Source organism: Daktulosphaira vitifoliae, unplaced genomic scaffold (genome assembly GCF_025091365.1).
Source record: "Daktulosphaira vitifoliae isolate Bord-2020 unplaced genomic scaffold, ASM2509136v1 Scaffold_1, whole genome shotgun sequence".
In the NCBI taxonomy this organism is placed as follows: domain Eukaryota; kingdom Metazoa; phylum Arthropoda; class Insecta; order Hemiptera; family Phylloxeridae; genus Daktulosphaira; species Daktulosphaira vitifoliae.
Window position 1 is genome coordinate 1,693,705 of NW_026099572.1, and position 20,974 is coordinate 1,714,678.

General features: G+C 29.0%; 2 protein-coding genes across 4 annotated transcripts; one reads left to right on the top strand and one right to left on the bottom strand.

Annotated features, from left to right (window-relative positions):
• The first annotated feature begins 2,286 nt into the window (after window positions 1-2,286).
• Window positions 2,287-9,803, top strand: LOC126893809 (protein lin-32-like). Of its 3 annotated transcripts, none has more exons than XM_050664324.1 (4): window positions 2,287-3,279; window positions 3,346-3,604; window positions 4,755-5,137; window positions 9,459-9,803. In XM_050664324.1, the coding sequence occupies exons 3-4, from the start codon at window positions 4,815-4,817 to the stop codon at window positions 9,709-9,711; spliced, it is 576 nt and encodes a 191-aa protein (XP_050520281.1). In that variant the 5' UTR covers window positions 2,287-3,279; window positions 3,346-3,604; window positions 4,755-4,814; the 3' UTR covers window positions 9,712-9,803. The 3 variants fall into 3 exon arrangements, with proteins under 3 accessions (XP_050520281.1, XP_050520282.1, XP_050520280.1); XM_050664325.1 differs by having other exon boundaries at window positions 2,287-3,275; XM_050664323.1 differs by having other exon boundaries at window positions 2,287-3,604.
• Window positions 9,804-10,012: 209 nt separating this feature from the next.
• On the bottom strand, window positions 10,013-11,924 carry LOC126893807 (GTP-binding protein SAR1b-like). The gene is made up of 5 exons (XM_050664322.1): window positions 11,547-11,924; window positions 11,047-11,103; window positions 10,653-10,772; window positions 10,287-10,585; window positions 10,013-10,192 (listed from the first exon to the last, which is right to left on the bottom strand). Exons 2-5 carry the CDS (start codon window positions 11,087-11,089, stop codon window positions 10,076-10,078), a joined length of 579 nt encoding a protein of 192 aa, XP_050520279.1. The 5' UTR covers window positions 11,090-11,103; window positions 11,547-11,924; the 3' UTR covers window positions 10,013-10,075.
• Window positions 11,925-20,974: the final 9,050 nt, after the last annotated feature.

Here is a 20,974-nt window from a genome sequence, read left to right on the forward strand (position 1 = left end):
TTTTTATACGCAAATGGCTACCATATTCAAAAATATGCTATTTTTGTATGAAAATTATGGGTTTTGTATTTTATTTTAATAGAAGTTGATGTTGCTTTTGCAATTATCCAACAATTTTTTAAAATTAATCACTATCTACAGATTTGCATCGAAGCGTTTCTTATGATAGTGATTTTAATCACTGTCAGATTAAATCTAGACTGAACCCAACTATGCAATGTCTCCACTATGCCGCGACCCCACTGTGCTACCGTTTTTTTATATTTTATTTACTTACAATTTGTATATTTAATATACAAATTATTGTGAAATTTATTAAATTCGCACTAAAGCATTTTTTCATGATAGTTATGTTAATAATTATCAGATATAATCTATACTTGTCCTAACAATGCTGCAACCCCACTGTGATGTTTTTTAATGTTATAGTACACTTTAAAAATTTTAATTTGGTATAAGTTTAAAGAATATAGACTTTTCGAGACATTTTCAATATCTTTCTGTACTTAGGTTATTCATTGGATTTTTTATAAAAAACGTATTGAGATAAAAATAATTTTTTACTTATATTTGCTGATGAGCAAATAAAAGAATAGTTTTCGTTATTAAACGAAATATTATAGAAATTTTCAAAAATAACTTTATTATCATTGAAACACTGAGATTGTCAGGGAGGCTATTAAAATGCCAGGGCAGACTCTAGCACCTCCCTGAAATATATCTGGATTCAACACTGATCACGTTGTGTTTTTTATAGTTTTTTTGAGTTCAAGAATCGCCTTAAAATGTCCTACAAAATTTTCGGTTAAAATACATATTTATTATACAACACTTAATTTATACCGCAAAATATATTGCAGGCGCGTTTGATGAACCGGTTTTCCTCGGGGGCACGCGCCACCATAGAACCAGCTGCCACCCCCGCCGTAACTGCCATTATCATAATTAGACACATGAATTATACATTTGTATGGTCAAATACGAAGGAAGACGTATGCAGTATATATTTTATAACGAGTTAAAAAAGTGAGGGAGAGACAATTTATAGGTAATAATAAGCTTATCTAAGTCCGATCGAGCTGCGACTGTTTTATAATGACATGTACACAATTATATATTACAACGTTAAAAAAATGCTACTAAATGCATGGTAACTCGAAAGTTTTTTTGAGCAGTTTTTATAGAATTATAAATATAGAATAAATTAATATGATTAAAAATTTACATTTAGAAGCTCAGGAATAATTTGTATAGAGTTAAATTTTTATTTTAACATGCGAATATACTAAATTTATACACTTTGTTCTGTTGATAGAATTTTTTAATAAAGAATCTTAAATTTATAATAAAAATAGTAAATAAAAAGTTTTTAATTTATTATGTTGTTGTATTAAACAAGAAATATATTTAGTTGTATTGAGGAAAAAATAAAATGATTTAAATGAAGATTAGAAAAAGGTTATTTTAAACATATATGCTTTATAATATTCCAAATTTTGACAAAATATTTTAGGAAATTGAAGTACATTCGATGTTGAATTGAAAATTTAATTTATATTTGATTACAGATAAGTAATCTTTAAAATGATTTTGGTAAACGTTACGAATAAATCTCGTTTCAATATTCTCATAATTTTGTACCTTTAACCTTTATAATTTACATAAGACAAGTAAATCCTTTGTTCATTTATATTACCTCAATCATTTTTTTCATAAACAGTAAATAATTGTAAAAAAATGTGAATTCCTTTTAATTAATAATGATTCCAATGATTCTTAAAAACTCATTGTACATTTATAATATATGATATGCATTTTTATACAATGATAAATATGATTAATTTATTCATATATTAATTTATTCAGTAGCTTCTGGATTATTTAAAGTATGTCAGTTTGAATCTAAACGTGTACACAGGCCGCCGTATTAAACATCTTTTTTGTTCATTACTGAGGTTGAAGACTTAGTATTTATATAAAATGAATAATTTATCTTTGACAACTAGATTTTTTCTAAAAAAATTATAATATTAAAAATATTACTTGATAATTAAAAGTGGTTAAATACTTTTTAGGTCCATTCCCTTCACTCGTAAAGGTACTAATTAAATTTTTTAATGGCAACTTAAATATTAAATAGGCTTATATAATGCAAATGATCTAATTAATCTAATTGATCCATAAAATCATCTGACCATACTTTTTGAAAATTATTAAGATTCTAAAATATTGACTTGGGTTAAGCCGTAAATTGATTATTATTAGTCATGTTATTACTCCATCGCACTACTCATTCCACCTATACATAAAAATCTAATGACCTTCAACTTTTTGGACCAAATGTATTTATCAACCAGCTATTTTCTTAATTAGCTTTGTGTAAAGAGATAACAAAAGGTACTTTTTACAACCAAAAAGGTTTGAAAAATGCTTCTACTTTCTTTAATTGACTCATGTACAACAAACTTCAAGACTCTCAAAATGCACCAAAAAAAGGTAAGATTGAGGTTCTACCCCGCCTTTTAAAAATGCCCATTGTTTAATCAATGTATTAATAATTATAGTTAATTCGTTCATTGTATTACTTTAGTTCGCGGTCAAATGTAGAAAATGTTAGTATAACGAAATATTATCTAATGATTAAACTATATATAGTTGTTATTCATATCATACATGTTATTGCATAGTCCTACATACCAAATTAATGAACAAATATAAAAAAAAGCAAAATAAGCACGTTATTGTTCAAAGTTTTATTATATTGATAAATTTTTCAATGTGGCCAATGCAATAGTCGTTTATAACTTCATTTGCCTGTAGCCCGAGGTTTGTCGATGATTTAAATTACATAAATATACATATAATGAAAGAATTTTATTTGTTATTATGATACTTTTACCTTTGATTAAAACGTCTAAAGGTAATTTTTACATTTGATAATTCTTTTAAAATGGCATGTGTACTAAATAATTAATAACGACATTTGTTAGATTTTTTGGTCTGTCTTAATTTAGATTCAAACTCAGTTTCTTAGTCATATTTCAGCAATATCTTTTGTGTTAATATTAGGATTGTTAACTATGGGGTGTGTATTTGAAAAGCCTTTAGGGTATTTTTGCGCATCTCGCAGTATCATACCTTTTTTAAAATATACAGGTTATATATATTCTCATAAAGAATACAATGATAGGTGTATCATTATTCCTGCAGTTAACATTTTCATAATTATGAGTTAACAACAATATATTATGCAGAATATCTTTGCCGAAACCAGTGTAGGTATATATCCATAACATTTAATTAAATAATAATAATACAATTTTTCACGTACTTAACGATCTTAAGAAACCGTTAGACCGTTTTTTAATGAAATCGTTGTACTTCGAGGGATGATGTCAGAGGTGGGGCTAAAAACACAATATAATAACCGTAATAGATAGAAGATCTAAGCGGCTTGTGTTCAGATACCATATGTTATGTGTGAGCACGCGTGGTCGTCAATGACCGTTCAGGACTCGTGCCATCCGGAACAGTTCTACTACGTGTTAAGGGTTGAAGTCAATTCGTATACAATTATACGAGAGCGTGGAACAACTTACAACAGGTATTTATCTTTCATTTTGATCCAATATTGAATATTCTGAATTACAACAATATTTTTTTATTCTCTTTATGAAAATTTAGAAATATTTTTTCTTGGAACTTTAGTAGAACCTAAGTTGAGAAAACTGAAATGGTTTCAAACATTTTTTATAATTTTGAAACTGTAACATTTAAAACTTGTAAAATTCAATCAAAACGTCAATAAATAATTACTTTACAAAAAACACTTTTTATTTGTAATTGTTTTTACATTGACTTTTAATTTCAATGCGAAACTGAATAGGTTTTTCGATAGTGTTTTTTTTATATTTGTCCGTGAAAATTCTCAGCTCTAACGAGACCGATTTTAATGATCAATATGTTAAAAGAACGTGATTTTAAACTAGTTGAACTAAATTTTGCCAACAATTTGAAAAAACCGTCGCATTTTTAGAAATTTAAAAAAAATGTCTCAAAATTACGTTATTGTAAAAAATAGCATTTTCAAAAAAATTAAATTAAAGCTTTTTTAAGATTATTTTATAATGAAAAGATAATCCTGTCGTAAATAATCAACAAAATGTCCTCACGATATTTTTTCTCTGATTTATTCAAAGTTAAGCTTTCTCGTGTGAGATAGGCCGTCAAAAAAAAAATCGTTTTTTCCAATTAAATAAATAATTTAACAAACATTTAATCCTTGAGGGAAATTTTAAATCAGAAATTGTAAAATTGAAAATCTACAAATTCTGATATTTATTAAATTCACATTTAAGTGTTTTTTATGACAGTGATGTCAATCACTGAATGATATCATCATATTTCTACGTTCCGACTTTGACGTAATCCTACTGTACTGTGTTTTTTTGTATAATTTTTATTTTAATGTTTATTTACCCGGTCTGGAGTTCCACATTTTGTTTTATTGAGGGGTAAGGTATCATACATAAATTTGCGGACTTATTGAACATAGTGACCTCTGCGATATTGATGATAACAAAACAAAAATTAAAATTACATCCCTGGTCGTAATTAATGAATAAGATAGTTGGAATACTTGCGGATTTTATTCTAATAAATTTTGCACATATCATTATCACTTATGCGGATTTCGCTGATACTTACCAGAAAAATAAACGTTAGAGTTTGATAGAATTTTTCTTTTTTTACAGCCTTTATAGTTTATTGTTTTATGTATTGTTGAGCTCGCGCCATGTCAATGATCAGTTCCGATGGATTTAGTCCATTCTTCTAACGTACATTCTGGATTTGGTAGTGGCCGTTACGGTCTGCTATTACCCAACGACTCGCCATCTTACTCAAGTGGTTCAACTGGATCTCCACGACATCCTCATGATTCATCTTACTGGAACTGTTGGCAAAAACTATCTGTTGTTACTGATCAGCAATCATTGTACGTAACACGATCACAACCACTCAGTATACTCAACGTTGACCATTGGAATAATCAATATCAAGAATATTCTACCAATGTTGTCCAATCACCACCTTCTAGACCAGCTAGCGCACTTGAATGGGATAGCTCTTATAATGGGTAAGGACACTTCATTTAAGGTTCATTAGCATTGATTGGAAATCTAGGGGTAATTGCCCCCAGCTTACAATATAGCCTCTTCAGAAATTTTACTAAATTATACAAATAAAAATTACTTTTTGTGAGAAAAATTTTATTTAGCGCCTTAAAAAAATTTATTACCCTGCACACTATGTTTAAATTATTAATTTATTTTAGCTTCGATGCGAAACTGAGAAGGTATTGTTTTACTATGATGTGTTTTTTTTTGTTACCACTTTTTTTCAGCTCTCACCCAACCGATTTCTTTCAACGATACGTCAAAAGATCACAAATCGCATCTAGTCAAAGACATTACCCTCAAAAATTGAAAAAAAATTCCCTCGTTCCCCGTAAATGGGGGAAACCTCCAAAAAAATTACAAATTTAAAAATCGCTAATTTTCGAAATTTTTTTTCCTTAAAACTGCCATAACTTTTTTTAAAAATAATTAAATCAATATAATTTCTTTTCTATAGATGCATGATGTCTTTACCTTTCATTTGGTATATTTTGATAATAAATTTAACCCTTATTCTGCCCATAGGAGGGGATTTAAAATAACAACTTTTTTACAAAAAATTAACTTTTTCAACTTAAATTTTGTAAGTGTTCCGGAATACTGACACTTTTCTATATATCTTAAATTAAAGCTAATGTAATATACTTTATTACGGAAAAAAAAAATTTCGGACTTTATTTTGTCTTCACGGTGAAAATGGCTACCGAATGCTATTTTGGGTGAAAATTCTCGATTTTATATTTTATATTTTTAACTTTATAATGCTATAACTTATTGAAAAGTGTATGGATCAATACAATTTTTTTATGAGAAATGATATATATATATCCCTCTTTCATTCGACATACTTTATTTTAATCAGAATATAAATAAGGAAATAACAAATCATGTAGCTTTTGGAATAATCCACCAATTTTTTTTATAGGTGCCTATAAGCACCTATTATAATAATATAGGCATTATAATATAACCTATAATACAACCTAAAAATATAGGAATTACAGAAAAAGTATGATAAATAAAAGACTTTTTGTTAGTTTTATACATTTTTATAAAATAAAGTGTCCTATAAATTTAATAACCTTTTATTTATGTCATTCATTATACAATTTAATATAAAATAGTTAAAAAAAAAGTAATTGTGCAAAATTTTACTATATATTACGATTATGAAAATTTAAGTAAATGTTAAGTGAGAATAGCACCCTATTCTACTTTCTACGGATGCCTACAATTTGAAGCAAATACGACCTCAGAAAAATTTCCCAGAAGGCGTAAAAATAAAGGACAACAGTTGAAGCTATCGAGGCAATTTTCATACCTTATATTCCTAGAGTAGCGTTAGTGCCTTCCCCGAAATTAATGCAATGTCCTAAATTTTTAATGAAAACGATATTTTAGAAGTATTATGAGCAAGAAAGAAAACGTCATCAATAATATATTATAGATTTCTATTCGTATTAAAAAACCTCCTCAAAAAAATTTAACATACATATCTACTGTACTAATTATGGCCCAATATCAATCAATACATCTATTACATACTATCTCCTTTACTAAAACATAATTCAAATTCAATAATATTATTAACTATTTTAAATAAGCCTATATATTAACATATAATATATTTCACTTCCCCTATCCATGGACTATACAGAAGCGATCTTTCTCCCCAAAATAACGCTTCTCGTTTTTGAAATTCTGTTATAAACAATTCCGCAGAATCTATTTGACAATAATTCAAATTAAAAGATTGAGTAGCAAGAATGTATGTTTTGCATTTGATTTTTTTGTTAGTGACACCAAAAATTCCCGGGTGTATAGCACTTTTGGTGGTTGACAGACATTAGGTTCAAATTTCTTTATGGTTCATTAATTTAAAATTCATAACTTTAATGTCTAATAAAAAAAAGTTCCATAATCTTATTATATAATAGAACAAGGAAATTAAGATTATTAATTATTTAATTTTGAAAAAATTTAATATAATTAATGTATAAATTTTTAAAACACATAACATTTATTTGTATAAATATAAATATATTATTTTATCTATACAATAAAAATAAAATGGCATTGTTAATATAGCTCACTTCATTTCATTACTATAAAAATTTTAATTGTATGATATAGGTTAATTTTATTATTTGCTTTATAACTCATAGTTATTTATAATTTACTCAACTCTATATTGATTTATTATACAGTTCAAACAAATTTGGGTAATGGAATGTTAATGAAATTTTTTGAATATTTGTAAAATTACAATTAATTACATAATTGCAATAAATTTGAAAAAGACTTAAAGTCATATAAGTCAAAAATCATAATAAAGGCTACTATTTTTATTTAAAATTTTTAAATATAATTTGATATGGTAAAAATAAAACATATGTTTATTAGAATGATATAGTTAAATTAGATTTTGAAAATTTCAATTATTTAATTAATTACAGTATAAATATTATTAAAAAACCCCGAATTTTAATATGAAGTTAAAAAAAATCTATAAATATTTCACATAAATTATTTTAGATATAGCCATTTAAAATTTTTCTTTCGTGCATAGTGTTCACATTTTTATTTCTAATTAAAGACTAAAATTTTTTCCGGTGAGGCAATATCCTAATGAATATTATGTTACAATACGACTCTTTATAATGATTTTTCAATTTCATTGAATCAAAAAATCATTTATCAATTAAATAATATTAAATTTCAAAATCTGATTTTACTATAGCATTCTACTAAAAGTAAGGCATAGATCTGTACTTTTTTTTTTTTAATAATATTTTTTTCGAAAAACGTGTAATTTTACAAGTATTCAATTCGTGGTTAAAATATTGAAGATATAGAAAAACTTCATAAATATTTCAGGACTTTATTTAATATTTAAGTTTGTTAAGCTGTGTTACGAGTTTCTTTGACTGTAGTGATTTATAATGAATAAGGCTACCAGTCATTTAAATAATAGTATTTTCAGTTTTTAATTACATTATAAGTGAGTTCAGTTTTACGAGCTGCCGAAGTTCCACTAATGGTAAAACGTTGCCCATATAAATACCACAGACTGTATACAACTACACGAACTGTCTGGGTATAGTTCTACAAGTTCCAACAGAAAATGTAGTACTAATTCTTTGCAAGTAATCTGATATTTTCGTTTTATATTGCAAATGTTAGACAATTAAGATCATTATTTCCATTGCCATACACTAAAAATGTTTCATTTACTTTTGTCAAAGGAATTTCAATCACAACTTCTGTCAATGTGTTGTTGATCGTGATCTATTTTAATTGTCCGTTTTCATTCCTTCTTATGTGATCCTCTGGTAAATTAACCAATATCTTTTCGTTATTAACATCCTTCATAATTTATCTTATTATTTCTACAGAATCCGAATTTAGATTATTGTGTTAGCAAATATTGTATATATGATAAACTTTCCTTGCCTCAATTTCAGCGCAATTTGGCAGATCATTATCAGTAGTTCAATCATATTCAAATATTTGTAAATTCTACAAACATGTTGTTGTACATAAAGAGCATCGTATGATTGCCGTTTTCCATATCTTCAATACTTTATGGCATTGTCCATATTAAATGAATGATAGTAACAATATCCACCATATATCAGTGTAATTATTTATTCTAGATATAGTTAATCTTGGACAATTATAATACCAGAAACGTAAATAGAAAAAACAATATATGTTATTACAATAAAATTGTATATTATTATATTATTTGTATATATAATATAAGAGTATATTATTTGTAGCCAAGTAATAATAATAATTTTCAACAGTGGAGTTGTAATCTAATAGGTCAACTTTTTTTTTGATCTTTGTTTATTAGGCATAATAAGGTATGGATATTTCAAATTGGACTTATTATCCTAAAACTCCACCTTAGATCCGTCATTTGATGAGTCACTCTGAAACAACTACAGGAAGAGGGAACATTTATGTCCCAATTAAATAGTTAAAAAAAATGTTTTAAGTAACAGCCTTAGACAATGAATATAATAACCTTGTTTGAAACAACTCAATCATTTTATTTGTTGAATCTGTAGCAATTTTTAATAAATTCAGAATATATTTTATATTATAATTATTTCTGAATGTTTGTGATTATGAATTTTAAGTATGATTATATTTAATATATGAATAATTATGAAATTCATGATACTTAAAATATCAATTAAAATAATTATATAGATTTTATAACTTGTTTGTAATGCAAACATTAATTTTGAAAATGTTTTTATTTTTTGATAGAACTTTAAATGAGTATAATCAAAAAAAGCCAAACAGTAAGGAGTCTTCAACTGTAGCTAAAAAGAGACGCTTAGCTGCAAATGCTAGAGAACGACGTCGAATGAATGGATTGAATGAAGCTTTTGATCGTTTACGAGAAGCTATACCAACAATGACAGATGACGACCATAAACTGTCCAAATACGAAACATTGCAAATGGCACAGAGCTACATATCAGCATTATGCAACTTATTGGATCATGTTCATAAATAAATAGAATTAAAAATTAAAAAGTATTTAAATACTATTGTAAACTTTTGGTAAACTAGGGTTTTTACTAGTCAAAAAATCATAAAAAAAGTAAAGACCTAATAAATAAAAGTAGCTGAAAACGCATCAAACATTTATTTTTACTTTACACCTTATTTTATTAATTTATTGAACAAATAATGTTATTTTTTTAAATAAAGCAATTAATGCAAGAACTAAAAATTAGGTTTACATAAATAATTATTTGATTTTTAATTAAAGACATAACTTTTTTTTAAATGTTGTAAATGAAAAAAAAAGGAAATTGATTTCTAAAATTAAATATATTTGTTAAACAATATATAAATATAAAAACAAGTAAACTGACTTAATCAATATATTGCGCTAACCATCTAAATCCTTCACCATAACCTTGGCGTTTTAACACTGAGCACATAAAAACTTCTAATGGGCGCCCAGGAAGCTCAGATCGAGATACTTTTCCCTAAAAATCAAAAGAATAAATTTCATGTAATAGATAAAAACTAAATATAATAATATTAATCTAATATTTAATAACTTTTGTTTAATAATTTTACCTTTCCAGTAGTTTGATTAAGAGCAAAATGTGCCCTAAATTCAGGTTCATTAAGAGCTCCTGGTCTATCAATTTTATTTCCAAGAACAAGGACTGGAATATTTGATAAGGACTCATCAAGCAAAAGGGAGTCTAATTCTGCTTTACTTTCCAATATCCTGGATCGATCATATGCATCAACTAAAAAAACAATTGCATCGACAGCAGGAAAGTAATCTTTCCATACTCTTCGTGCTTGAGAATGGCCACCCAAATCAAATGTTGTAAATTTAATATTTCCAACTGATAGTTCTTCAGATGCTTGATTGAAAAAAAATCATTAATTAATTAGAATTATTCAATAAGATTAATATTAAATAGCACTTACTAGGATGTAATGTTGGTGTGTGTTGAGCTAGGCGATCATCCTTTAGCATATGTAATAATGTTGTTTTTCCTGCATTATCTAAGCCAAGGAAAAGTAATTTTCCAGATTTTTTCCATAATCCTGAAAAAAATACAAAATTTAGCTACAAAAATTGTATTATTTACATAAATATTTAACAAATGTTATTTTTTTTACTAGAGAAGTTTTACAGAGAAAGTTTATTAGAAAATTTGTTTTTATAGTATTATGATGTTTAGCAATTAAGTCATGGGAAAAATATTAACCAAGTAGTTTATACAATGAATATCACACAGAAATAAGATTAACTATCAATTAATTTTTAAATATCTACTAAATAGACTTTAAAAGATAGATTGCAAAAATTTCAACTTACCTAAATACCCCAAAGCTCCAGTAACCCAATCCCAAAGAAACATTTTCTAATATTAATCTGAAATAAAAAAAAATGTTATACTATAATTATTGTATATCAAATACAGGTTTAAAAATTTCAATGTCACACATTAATTATTCATATAACTTAGTAAATAAAGAGATTCTTAATTTCAAAAATTTAAATAGTTATTAAAATTCTGCAGGAATTAACATGTTTCATTAAATAAATGAAATTATTTTTTAAACATACAAGTTATAAAAAATAATTAATTTCGCACCAGACAAAAACATAAAAAACTCCACTAAATTTACATTTAAAAATATAACTTTTCACAAAAATTTAAGGTATTTCTTATGTAGAATTTATTTAAATTTCTAAATTATTGTGTTTTCTACTTTAGAAGAATATAGTTTTCATCCGAAATTTAAAACTTGGCTTCGCATTATTATAGTAGTTACGCAGCAATTTAATAAAATGTAAAATATTTTTTAACTTGCCTGAATTTATAGTTAAAATTGTTGTCACAGATTCAAACTATTCATTTGAATTATTAACATGTTGACTACACTTCAGTGATGTTTTGTTATTGATGGTAATTAAATGAATCACAATGAAGACAAAAAGATTATATTATTTCGTAATTTGAAACAATGGTATTATTAAAAGTTAAATAGTAACGTATCAACATGAACACTACAGTCTTCAGAGTTGAATGATGACTGTCTGTTTGAAGTGAGAAGTCGTAGAGTGATTACAACAAATTGATAGGCTATGAAGGTGACGAAAGGTTCCAATGTGTCACAGAGCCATCGGTGGCAACGATTAGTATTAAAACGAACCTCTTTGGAATTGTTTTAATATTTATGCGCTGAAATAAAAATTATTTAACACTTTTTGAACAAAAGTCACAATGACAATAGATAATATCATTATTATAAACAGAATTATTCACAATTAGGCACAAATATTGTTCTATGATAAGCTTTTCATAAAATTTAATTCTTGATAAGTATTTTCCTAATTTATATGCCCTCCAAATTAGTTATATCTAATAACCTTGAGCGCGATCTATTTCATAATACAATTCTACATAGAATATTATGATAAAAACCACGACCTTAAAAGATAAGGTCGGAATGCTCGACCCCCCCGGACTCTCTTACAATAAAATGGACTAGACATGTCCAGGTCAATAGGAATGAGAAGTGCAATCCGGTTTTGTGATAAAAATTCCGTAGAAAGAGGAATACTCAGAGAACAGTGGACTCTAATATAGATTAAATACGCATATAATTTTATTTTATCTTATAAATACACATGTGTATTATTCTATGGCTTTAGCGATAAACGGGTTTTTACAAAATGTATAAAACTGAGTGAGGAATTAAGAAAATATATTTAAGAAGTAGATGGCGCAGTTACTTCAAAATTTCCCCTTCTTCGGAAAATATATAACAAAACCAGATCGTCTTATATCCATGTCCAGTCCATCTTATCTTAATTCGTGATTTCCGTATATTGAATCAAAAATATTTTAGATATTCACTAGATCGGTGCTTTTAGAAATTTGAGGTTATATATACATACATATTAGGGTGTATCAAAAAAAGTCGATCTTCAAAATTTTAATGAGAACCATTTTAACTTTATTATATACATTAAAATAGACATTTTGTGAAAATTTGAGATTTTTAAAACAATTTTTACTGTTGGCTCAACGTGTTTTTAGTATTTTGACCAAAAATGGCCTCTGTTGTTCAAATTTTGGTCAAATATTAAGAATAGTATATCAAAATAGTTTGATTTTTACTGTAAAATACAAATTTTTTAGTTTCAAAACTTTAAGTTAAAAATTGATAGTGTGGATATCATAATTACCGTCATTAAATGATATTTGATTAGGTTTTTTATTATGACATTGTTTTTGTTTCTATTTTTAACAAAACAAGAACAAAATAATGAGAATTAGAGAAAGAAATTTCAGAATTTGAAGATGTGCAGCAACAACTGTTTGAAACTCAATCAGAAATATAATACGAGATTATTGAGCCCAAAAAAAAAATCTATTAGATAATAATGATGAAGATTATATTATTGAAAAAAAAAATTGTTTTTAATTTTGACAAAGCAATAAAATATAAAAGCAGCACTTATAATCGTTTTTATTTATTACTATTTAAAACCATAACAGTGAAACTATAATATATTATTCAATAAAGAACAATTATATCTATTTAATATATACCTAAATATAACGATCAAGTCTTGTAACAAAAATAAAAACTTATTTCTTACTAATAAAGAGTAATTTGAAAATATTTGATTATCGTTATAAGATATAGCTATAATGTATTTTTTTTATAATAAAAATTCATTCATCATTTTTTTTTTTTTTAGAATTTTTTATCATACCTGATTTGGTTATTGTACCGTAGTCAGATTTTTACAACAATGGTAACTTAACGGTATTCTTAAAAATAAAAAATCGTGGCATAGTTGGAACAACTACAGATGTATCTAGCAGTGATTATAATCACTATCATAAAAAACACTTGAGATGCAAATCTCTAGTTAGTGTTTAATTTTTAAAAATTGATGAATTATTTCAAAAGAAAAATTTACTCCTATTTTTTGTTTAATTTTTTGACGGCCATTTGTACATAGAAGATAGGTCGTCGTGAAATTTTTTTAAATTTATAGTACGTAACATAAGGCGAGGACGTGATTGGAGAGGTGGAAAGTTTTAAGTATTTAGGGTCAGTTGTGCAAAAAAGTGGTTGTACTGACGAGGATGTAAGACACAGAATTAAGTGTGGGTGGTTTGGAAACCCAACCCAACCAAACAGTTATAGAAATGAATGTTGAATGAAGAAGAGTTAGAGGAAGGCAACAAAGAGATGGAGGGATGTTATTGAATGCGATATGAGGACAGCTGATGTGAGCGTAAATGATGTGTGAGATCGTGTCAGGTGGAAGTTTAGGATAAGGGTGGCCGACCCCAAGTATTTGCAATTAAGGCGATTAAATTATTTACTAAAATTGAAATAATGAAATTGTATTTTAAACATGAAATTGCCTATGTTTTTCATTTATAAGAAGTGACTTTACTAATTTTTTTTTGAGAAAAGTGGCAACAGACATAAAAAAATACATATAGTAAAATTAATATATTAAATTAATGCAAGGTAGCTTTGAGATAAGCCACTTCTTAAGTGGACGAATAAGCGGTAGCGTTCAATGGTAATTGTTCAACGGGAGGATGGGCCCTGTAGCTCGGTAAGGCGATCACCTAGGTGAAGGCAACACCGAAAACAAATCTCCTAAACCAACCGGTCGTTATCCAGCAACTACATAGAAACTGTTGGACTGTTGAAGCAGGGTCCAGGGGTCGTTTGTGCCCAAGCTACTACTGGAGGATGTGCGGAACACGCAACCTTCGGTGGCCTTAATGCCACTGAGATTACTGTCGGATGCAGAGGCATCAGCCCAGATTTAGTCGAGGAGAAGTCGGGCATAAGGGCTCATCTTACCAACGAGATACCTTTGTCTTGCTCCGAGTTCAAGCGATGGGTTAACATCCAGTCGCGTCTGGAGGACGAAAGTCTGGGGTTCTTGTCACACAGGGGTTTCTGTAGTTCGGTAGACTTCATTTTACGAATGATGCGGGAGGACCTTGCCGGGGTAGTGGGTTTAGCCCTGAACGGGTTAAAGCTTACAATCCCTTCGAGGGAGTGGTGGAGGAGACAGAAAGGGCTAATCTGATGTCTCGTTGGGTCTCTGCGCTGAGGGGAAGCAGTGACAATGCGGCCAACCGTGTCGCGAATGCCATTAGACTTGCTCTCAGGGAGATTCTATCTCAGCACAAAAGTAATCCCACTCTTGTAGCCGCAGGTATGAATCTTAGGAACGCAATCGAGGCATATGTTTATGCCAGCTGGCTATTCTAGCGAGAATAGGGGTGGGTTGGAAAACACGCCCAGGGAGAGAACTAATCCGCCCGAGCCGATCAGTGTCGACGATTTGAGAGAAGACGAATCTCTGCGGGGCAAGAGGAAGGAAGTATCCCCAACAGCGGATGAACCAGGGACGGTCATCTTGGAGGACACTCCTCAAGATGCACCAATCCGGCAAATGGATACACCTGGAAGGGCTCCTGATATGAAGAGGAGGAAATGCGGGGAGATTGCGGTTGCCGACCTCTTCCACGAGACGGTACGCCGCGGTCGAAAGCAGGCACAATGACTGGAGAATGTAATTCTTGTCGTGCCACCACACGACCATGTGAGATCGGCTGCGAGAGATCTCACTCGGAGCGTTCGCTCCATGAACGACCTCGAGTAGACCCGTACTCCGGAGGAGGATGTGCCGACAGTCGAGTTGTCAACGCAAACAGAGCCTCCGGAGGTTGCGGGCGGTGACGACGACTCTGGCACTGGGACCACAATGCTGGCGACAACTGGCGTGAGTTGGCCACCCGTCGATCGTCCATTCACCGCGAAGGTCGTTAAATGGGTAAGGAAGAGGTGGAGAAAGAGGAAGAGACCCGATGCGGGTGGGGAGTCTGCCCCAGAATTAGGTTTCGTTGGGACGGTGGTGGCTGCATTATTCCTGAAAGAGGGACAAAAATATTCGGAGGTTATGAAAAGGTTCATGGATACCGTTAACCTCCAGGCGTTAGGCGTCGTGGTCTCCGGTACCCGGAGAACAAAAACGGGTGACGTACTCCTCGATGTTCGAGGATTAGGGGATAAGGCGAACCTCTTAGTTGGCGAGATCAGGAAGGCGTTGAACGGTATGTATGTCCGCGTACACTTCCCAGAAATATCCGTGGCATTCATGCTGTTGGATGTGAAGGAGTGGATGGTGGAAGAGGACATCGTTGTAGCGTTGACTACCATCCTCTCGAAGGAGATAGACGCTGCGTCTGCTGGCTCAGCGTCAGTCCAACTGCACCGTAGCCTCAAGGGACGCTACGCGTGGTGCGAGGTGCCCATTAGGGCCTCGCAACCGTTGGCTAAAGCGACTCTGGGTTGGATGGAGCACGTGTTGGATCCGGGTCCCAAAAGACAATCGACCACGCTGCTACAGGTGCCTCAAAAGAGGATACCTGTAGCGGTCCCAACCGGACCGATGCGTATTTCTCGTGCAGGGCAGAGGGGCACCGGGCCAGGGACTGTCCTAGTAAGGTGGGAGGGCCAGAGAAGCCTACTTGTCTTATCTCCTGTTCTCTTGCTACTTGTGTGTTTTCTTGTGAATTTTATGCAAACCCACAGCGAAGTCCTCATCTCCACGTGGTGCGACCTGGGCAACGGATCCCACTCTAGGATCCGGCTAACGGAGGAGGTCACGTCGTGTAGTGAGTTTTAACGCGACGTTAGGCGTCCTGAAGCAATACCTCACGATAGTTTCAGGGCGTCCAACACCATGTCAATCGTGGGAAAAAAAAAGCTTTGTATCGAAGCACAAAACTACTTGACATTATTAAAATATCCATAGTAATTATTTGAAATATAGACATAAACTAAGCAATAGATTTAATCGCAAAGCTTTAAATGATCTAATTGCAAGATCTTCAAAAATTATTCATAAAGGCAAAAATATGTAGATACATTAATTAACTATGATCAAAAATTCATTCAAAATAATATACATATCGCTAGAACTCTATTAATGTAACGTTACCAAAAAGTTTACAGATGAACATGAAAGTCATTGGCGTAACTAGAGTATATTCTATATACAATAGAGTGGCTTAGCATCCTGATGTTATAATTTCTAATCCTGATAAATTTTTAATTATCAATATTTCTTAACGATTATTTTATATTGTGTTTAAAAAATAAAATATTTATTACACCTTAACTGTATCATATATTAGTATATAACAAAGAATTTAAAAAACCGTATAAAACAGAGAAAAAGGTTGTTTTTTATTTATACTACATATATGAATAGATAACTTTTTATATTGATTTTTTTTTTTAACCAAAAGTTTAATTTTTTTTAGGTAACAAAAACGCAGGGTAACTATGATTCAAAAATTAATTTAAGAATTTTATACATCCATATGTTTTAGGGACAATACTATGGGGGCAAAATACAAACTTTGCTCCCTTACGTACCTCAGTCAATCGTGAAGTAATTTCCAGAAAGGAAGCATAGTATTTTTTGTTTTTGATGACCTTCCATTTTTAACTAATGTTTCTTAAAACATATTTTAACGTATACATATGTGGCATAAGCGTCACCTAGAAAAAAATCATTGCTGCCTGTAGTTGATAGATGTGAATGAATCGCTTACCGGTAAAATAAAATTAATTCATGCGCCCAAGAAGTCTTGAAACCTTATAGCTTAACGTTTTTAAAATAGTTCCTCATAATATTTTTTTAGATACTTATATCTCATTAGTGAAATGTTAACTAAAAATATTATAAAATGCCTAGGAGGTGGGTAACAAATAACAATTTGCCTACTTTTCTGCCAGTTGCAATAATAATGAGGTTAAATTTTTAGTAATAGTGTACAGTAGAGTATTTAGGATTTTTTCTTGAAGAATTTTTATCAAAGACTTATTTTTATATAGTTTATAAACCATGAAATTCTATTACTTTCTGAGAAGACAAATATTTAATGTGATTCATTAGATCTAGATTCCCCTCCTCCGAAAATTTTTAAAATGAGATTATTTTATGAGGTTTTTAGCTCAACTCGATTATTTTGCACAGAGAGCAAAATCTTTTTGTTTTAACATCACCCTACTCCAAATAAAATACTAGTTGCATTTCTAAGAGAGTTTAATCCGATTTCGGTATAATCTAAATTTTCAAAAGTCACTAAATCAAATTAAAAAATGATTTTATTTAAATCATAGGTCAATGTAAACCATAATGGTAAAAAATATTTTTCTGTATTCATTAATCCTACTACTTAATATTTAAATAAGTCTGGCTAATTGTGTACATATTTAACATAACATTATTTAATATTGAGGAGAGAAAATAACATTTTATTTCCTTAGCACATAAATATTATAATAAAATATTGACTACGTGCCTAACTTTAGTTTTTATAATTATCACAACAAATTTGAAGAGTTATCATTTTAAACAATTAGGTAACCTTGAGATGAATTATAGAAGTTTATACAAACAATTGTATAGCAAATACGTGTGTAACATTGATTTGAAAACTATAACACAATTTACTAGTATACAAAATAACCCTTTCCTCTGTAATAAATAGCCTAAGTACACCAGTGAGTACGTGTTTTTTCTACATATTAAGTTTTTTTTTAATTACATTATCTTAAAAATATAAAATTTTTTCATATAAATTAAAAAACTTACATAACTCTTAATAAGTGTAGATTCACACATTATAAATTTCTACAACATAACCAGTTATTAGAGGTCGATAACGATATAGATTAATAATACAATTTTGATATCACGTTAAAGTATTTGGATGTTTTCGATATCGATGTAAAGTACGAATATCGCTATATTTTTTATTACGTCAAAAAAAAACATTATTAATTGATAATTATTTGATTTTTAAATTAATTTAAACTAATTTCAAATGAAATACATAGTATACCATTTAAAATAAATAGATTACAGCAGCGTATCATATTAAGGGTTCCTTAGAAGGGTTTGATACCTCTTGATTAGGTCTAAGATGATAATTATTAAAAAAAAATGTTTTCAACAAAATGTTTTTTGTATCTTAAATTATACTATTATATATTACCATTATTTTCTCAATATAAAAAAACCCAAAATTGTGACATAATTGGGACAAGTATAGATGATATCTGAGAGTAATTAAAAACACTTTCAAAAAAATACTTCCAAGCAAATTTATAGATAGTGCTCAATTTTTTGAAGAAATTGTTGGATTATACTAAAATAACAGCAACTCCTATTCTTTAAAATATATCTTTATTATTAGTTGTATGATTTATAGGTATAATAGATAAATAATTATATATTATAGAAATTAAATTTAGTATTCAAACATTTTATACTGTAATTTTTCGGAAAAATTTTAAAAAGTTGTATACAGAGTGATTTTTTTAATATTAGGCACTCGATTTCTTGTAAGATCATAATGTATATAAGAAATTCCATTTTGTTTTTTTTAAACTTATCCCTTATACTTTATAAGGGTCTAAATTTTATTTTAGCTTCGATGCGAAGCTGAGAAGGTATTAATTAATTTTACTATAATGTTTTATTTTTTGTTTTTATTTTGTCTGTTACCACTTTTTTTTAGCTCTCACCGAACCGATTTCTTTCAACGATACATAAAAAGATCACAAATCGAATCTAATCGAAGACACGTTACCCTCAAAAATTGAACAAATTTCCCTTGTTACCCGTAAATGGAGAAACCTCCAAAAAAATTACAAATTTAAAAATCGCTAATTTTTAACATTTTTTTTTATAGATGCATAATGTCTTTACCTATCATTTGATTTTTTTTTTTTATAAATTTGACCCTCACAGGTATTCAAAATGACAATTTTTTTCACAAAAATTAACTTTTGAAAGTGTTTTGGATACTCTGTCACTTTTATACACGTCTTAAATTAAAGATAATGTAATATACATTATTATGGTAAAAAAATTTTCGGAATTTATTTTGTCTTCACGGTGAAAATGGTTACCGAATGCTATTTTTGTTTGAAAATTCACATTGTACATTTTTAACTTTATAATGCTATAACTTATTGAAAAGTGTATGGATCAATACAATTTTTTTATGAGAAATAATATTTATATCCCTCTTTCATTCGACATACTTTTTTTTTTTAATTACACCATTTCCCTTTATATATTTATATATAGATATTTATTTATTCAAATATTACACTTATAAATCATAAAACTTGTAATTAGGATATAAATAACGAAATAGGAGATCATGTAGCTTTTGGAATAATCCATTAATTTTTTTAAATTAAACACAGATTTGCATTGAAGCGTCTTTTATGATAGTGATTTTAATCACTGTCAGATATCATTATACTTGCCCAACTATGCCATATTCCCACTGTGCCACGAGCCCACTGTGATGGGTTTTTTTAAATGGCGACATACATAATAATTAATAAATTGGTATAATTAAGAAAATGACCAGAATTTTTGAAAAAATACTTCAGATATTATTAACATTCTTAAATATAGAGTGGAGGAAGAGCGCGGGAAAGTAATGAGTTCTGATAAAAATAACATGACCCACACTTCACCACCACTCTATATTTAGTAATAGTTATAATACTTGAAACAATGGATCTTAAGTGTCATTAAACAGTAACTTTCAACACTTTCAAAAGTTCATTTTTTGTGAAAAAGTTGTCATTTTGAATCCTCCCCTGTAGGCTGGTAAAGGGTTAAATTTATAAAAAAAAATACACCAAATGATAGGTAAAAACATCAAGCATCTATTAAAAAAAAAAAATTATATTAATTTGGTCATTTTTGAAAAAGTTATGGCAGTTTTAAGTAAAAAAAAATTGAAAAAATTTCGAAAAATAACGATTTTTAAATTTGTAATTTTTTTGGAGGTTTCCCCTATTTACGGGGAACGAGGGAAATTTTTTCATTTTTTGAGGGTAATATCTTCGACTAGATACGATTTGTGATCTTTTGACTTATCATTGAAAGAAATCGGTTCGGTGAGAGCTGAGAAAAACTGGTAACAGACACAAAAAAAAAAAACACATCATAGTAAAATTAATACCTTCTTAGCTTCGCATCGAAGCTAATAAAGATGATATCTAGAAGTATAAAGGATGGATTTAAAAAATACTTAATAAATTATGCATCGAAAAATATATGAAATTAATAAAGCATCAAAAGTAATGTTCTTAATATAACATTTATTTTAAAAGATATCGAGTGGCTAATATTAAAAAAAATC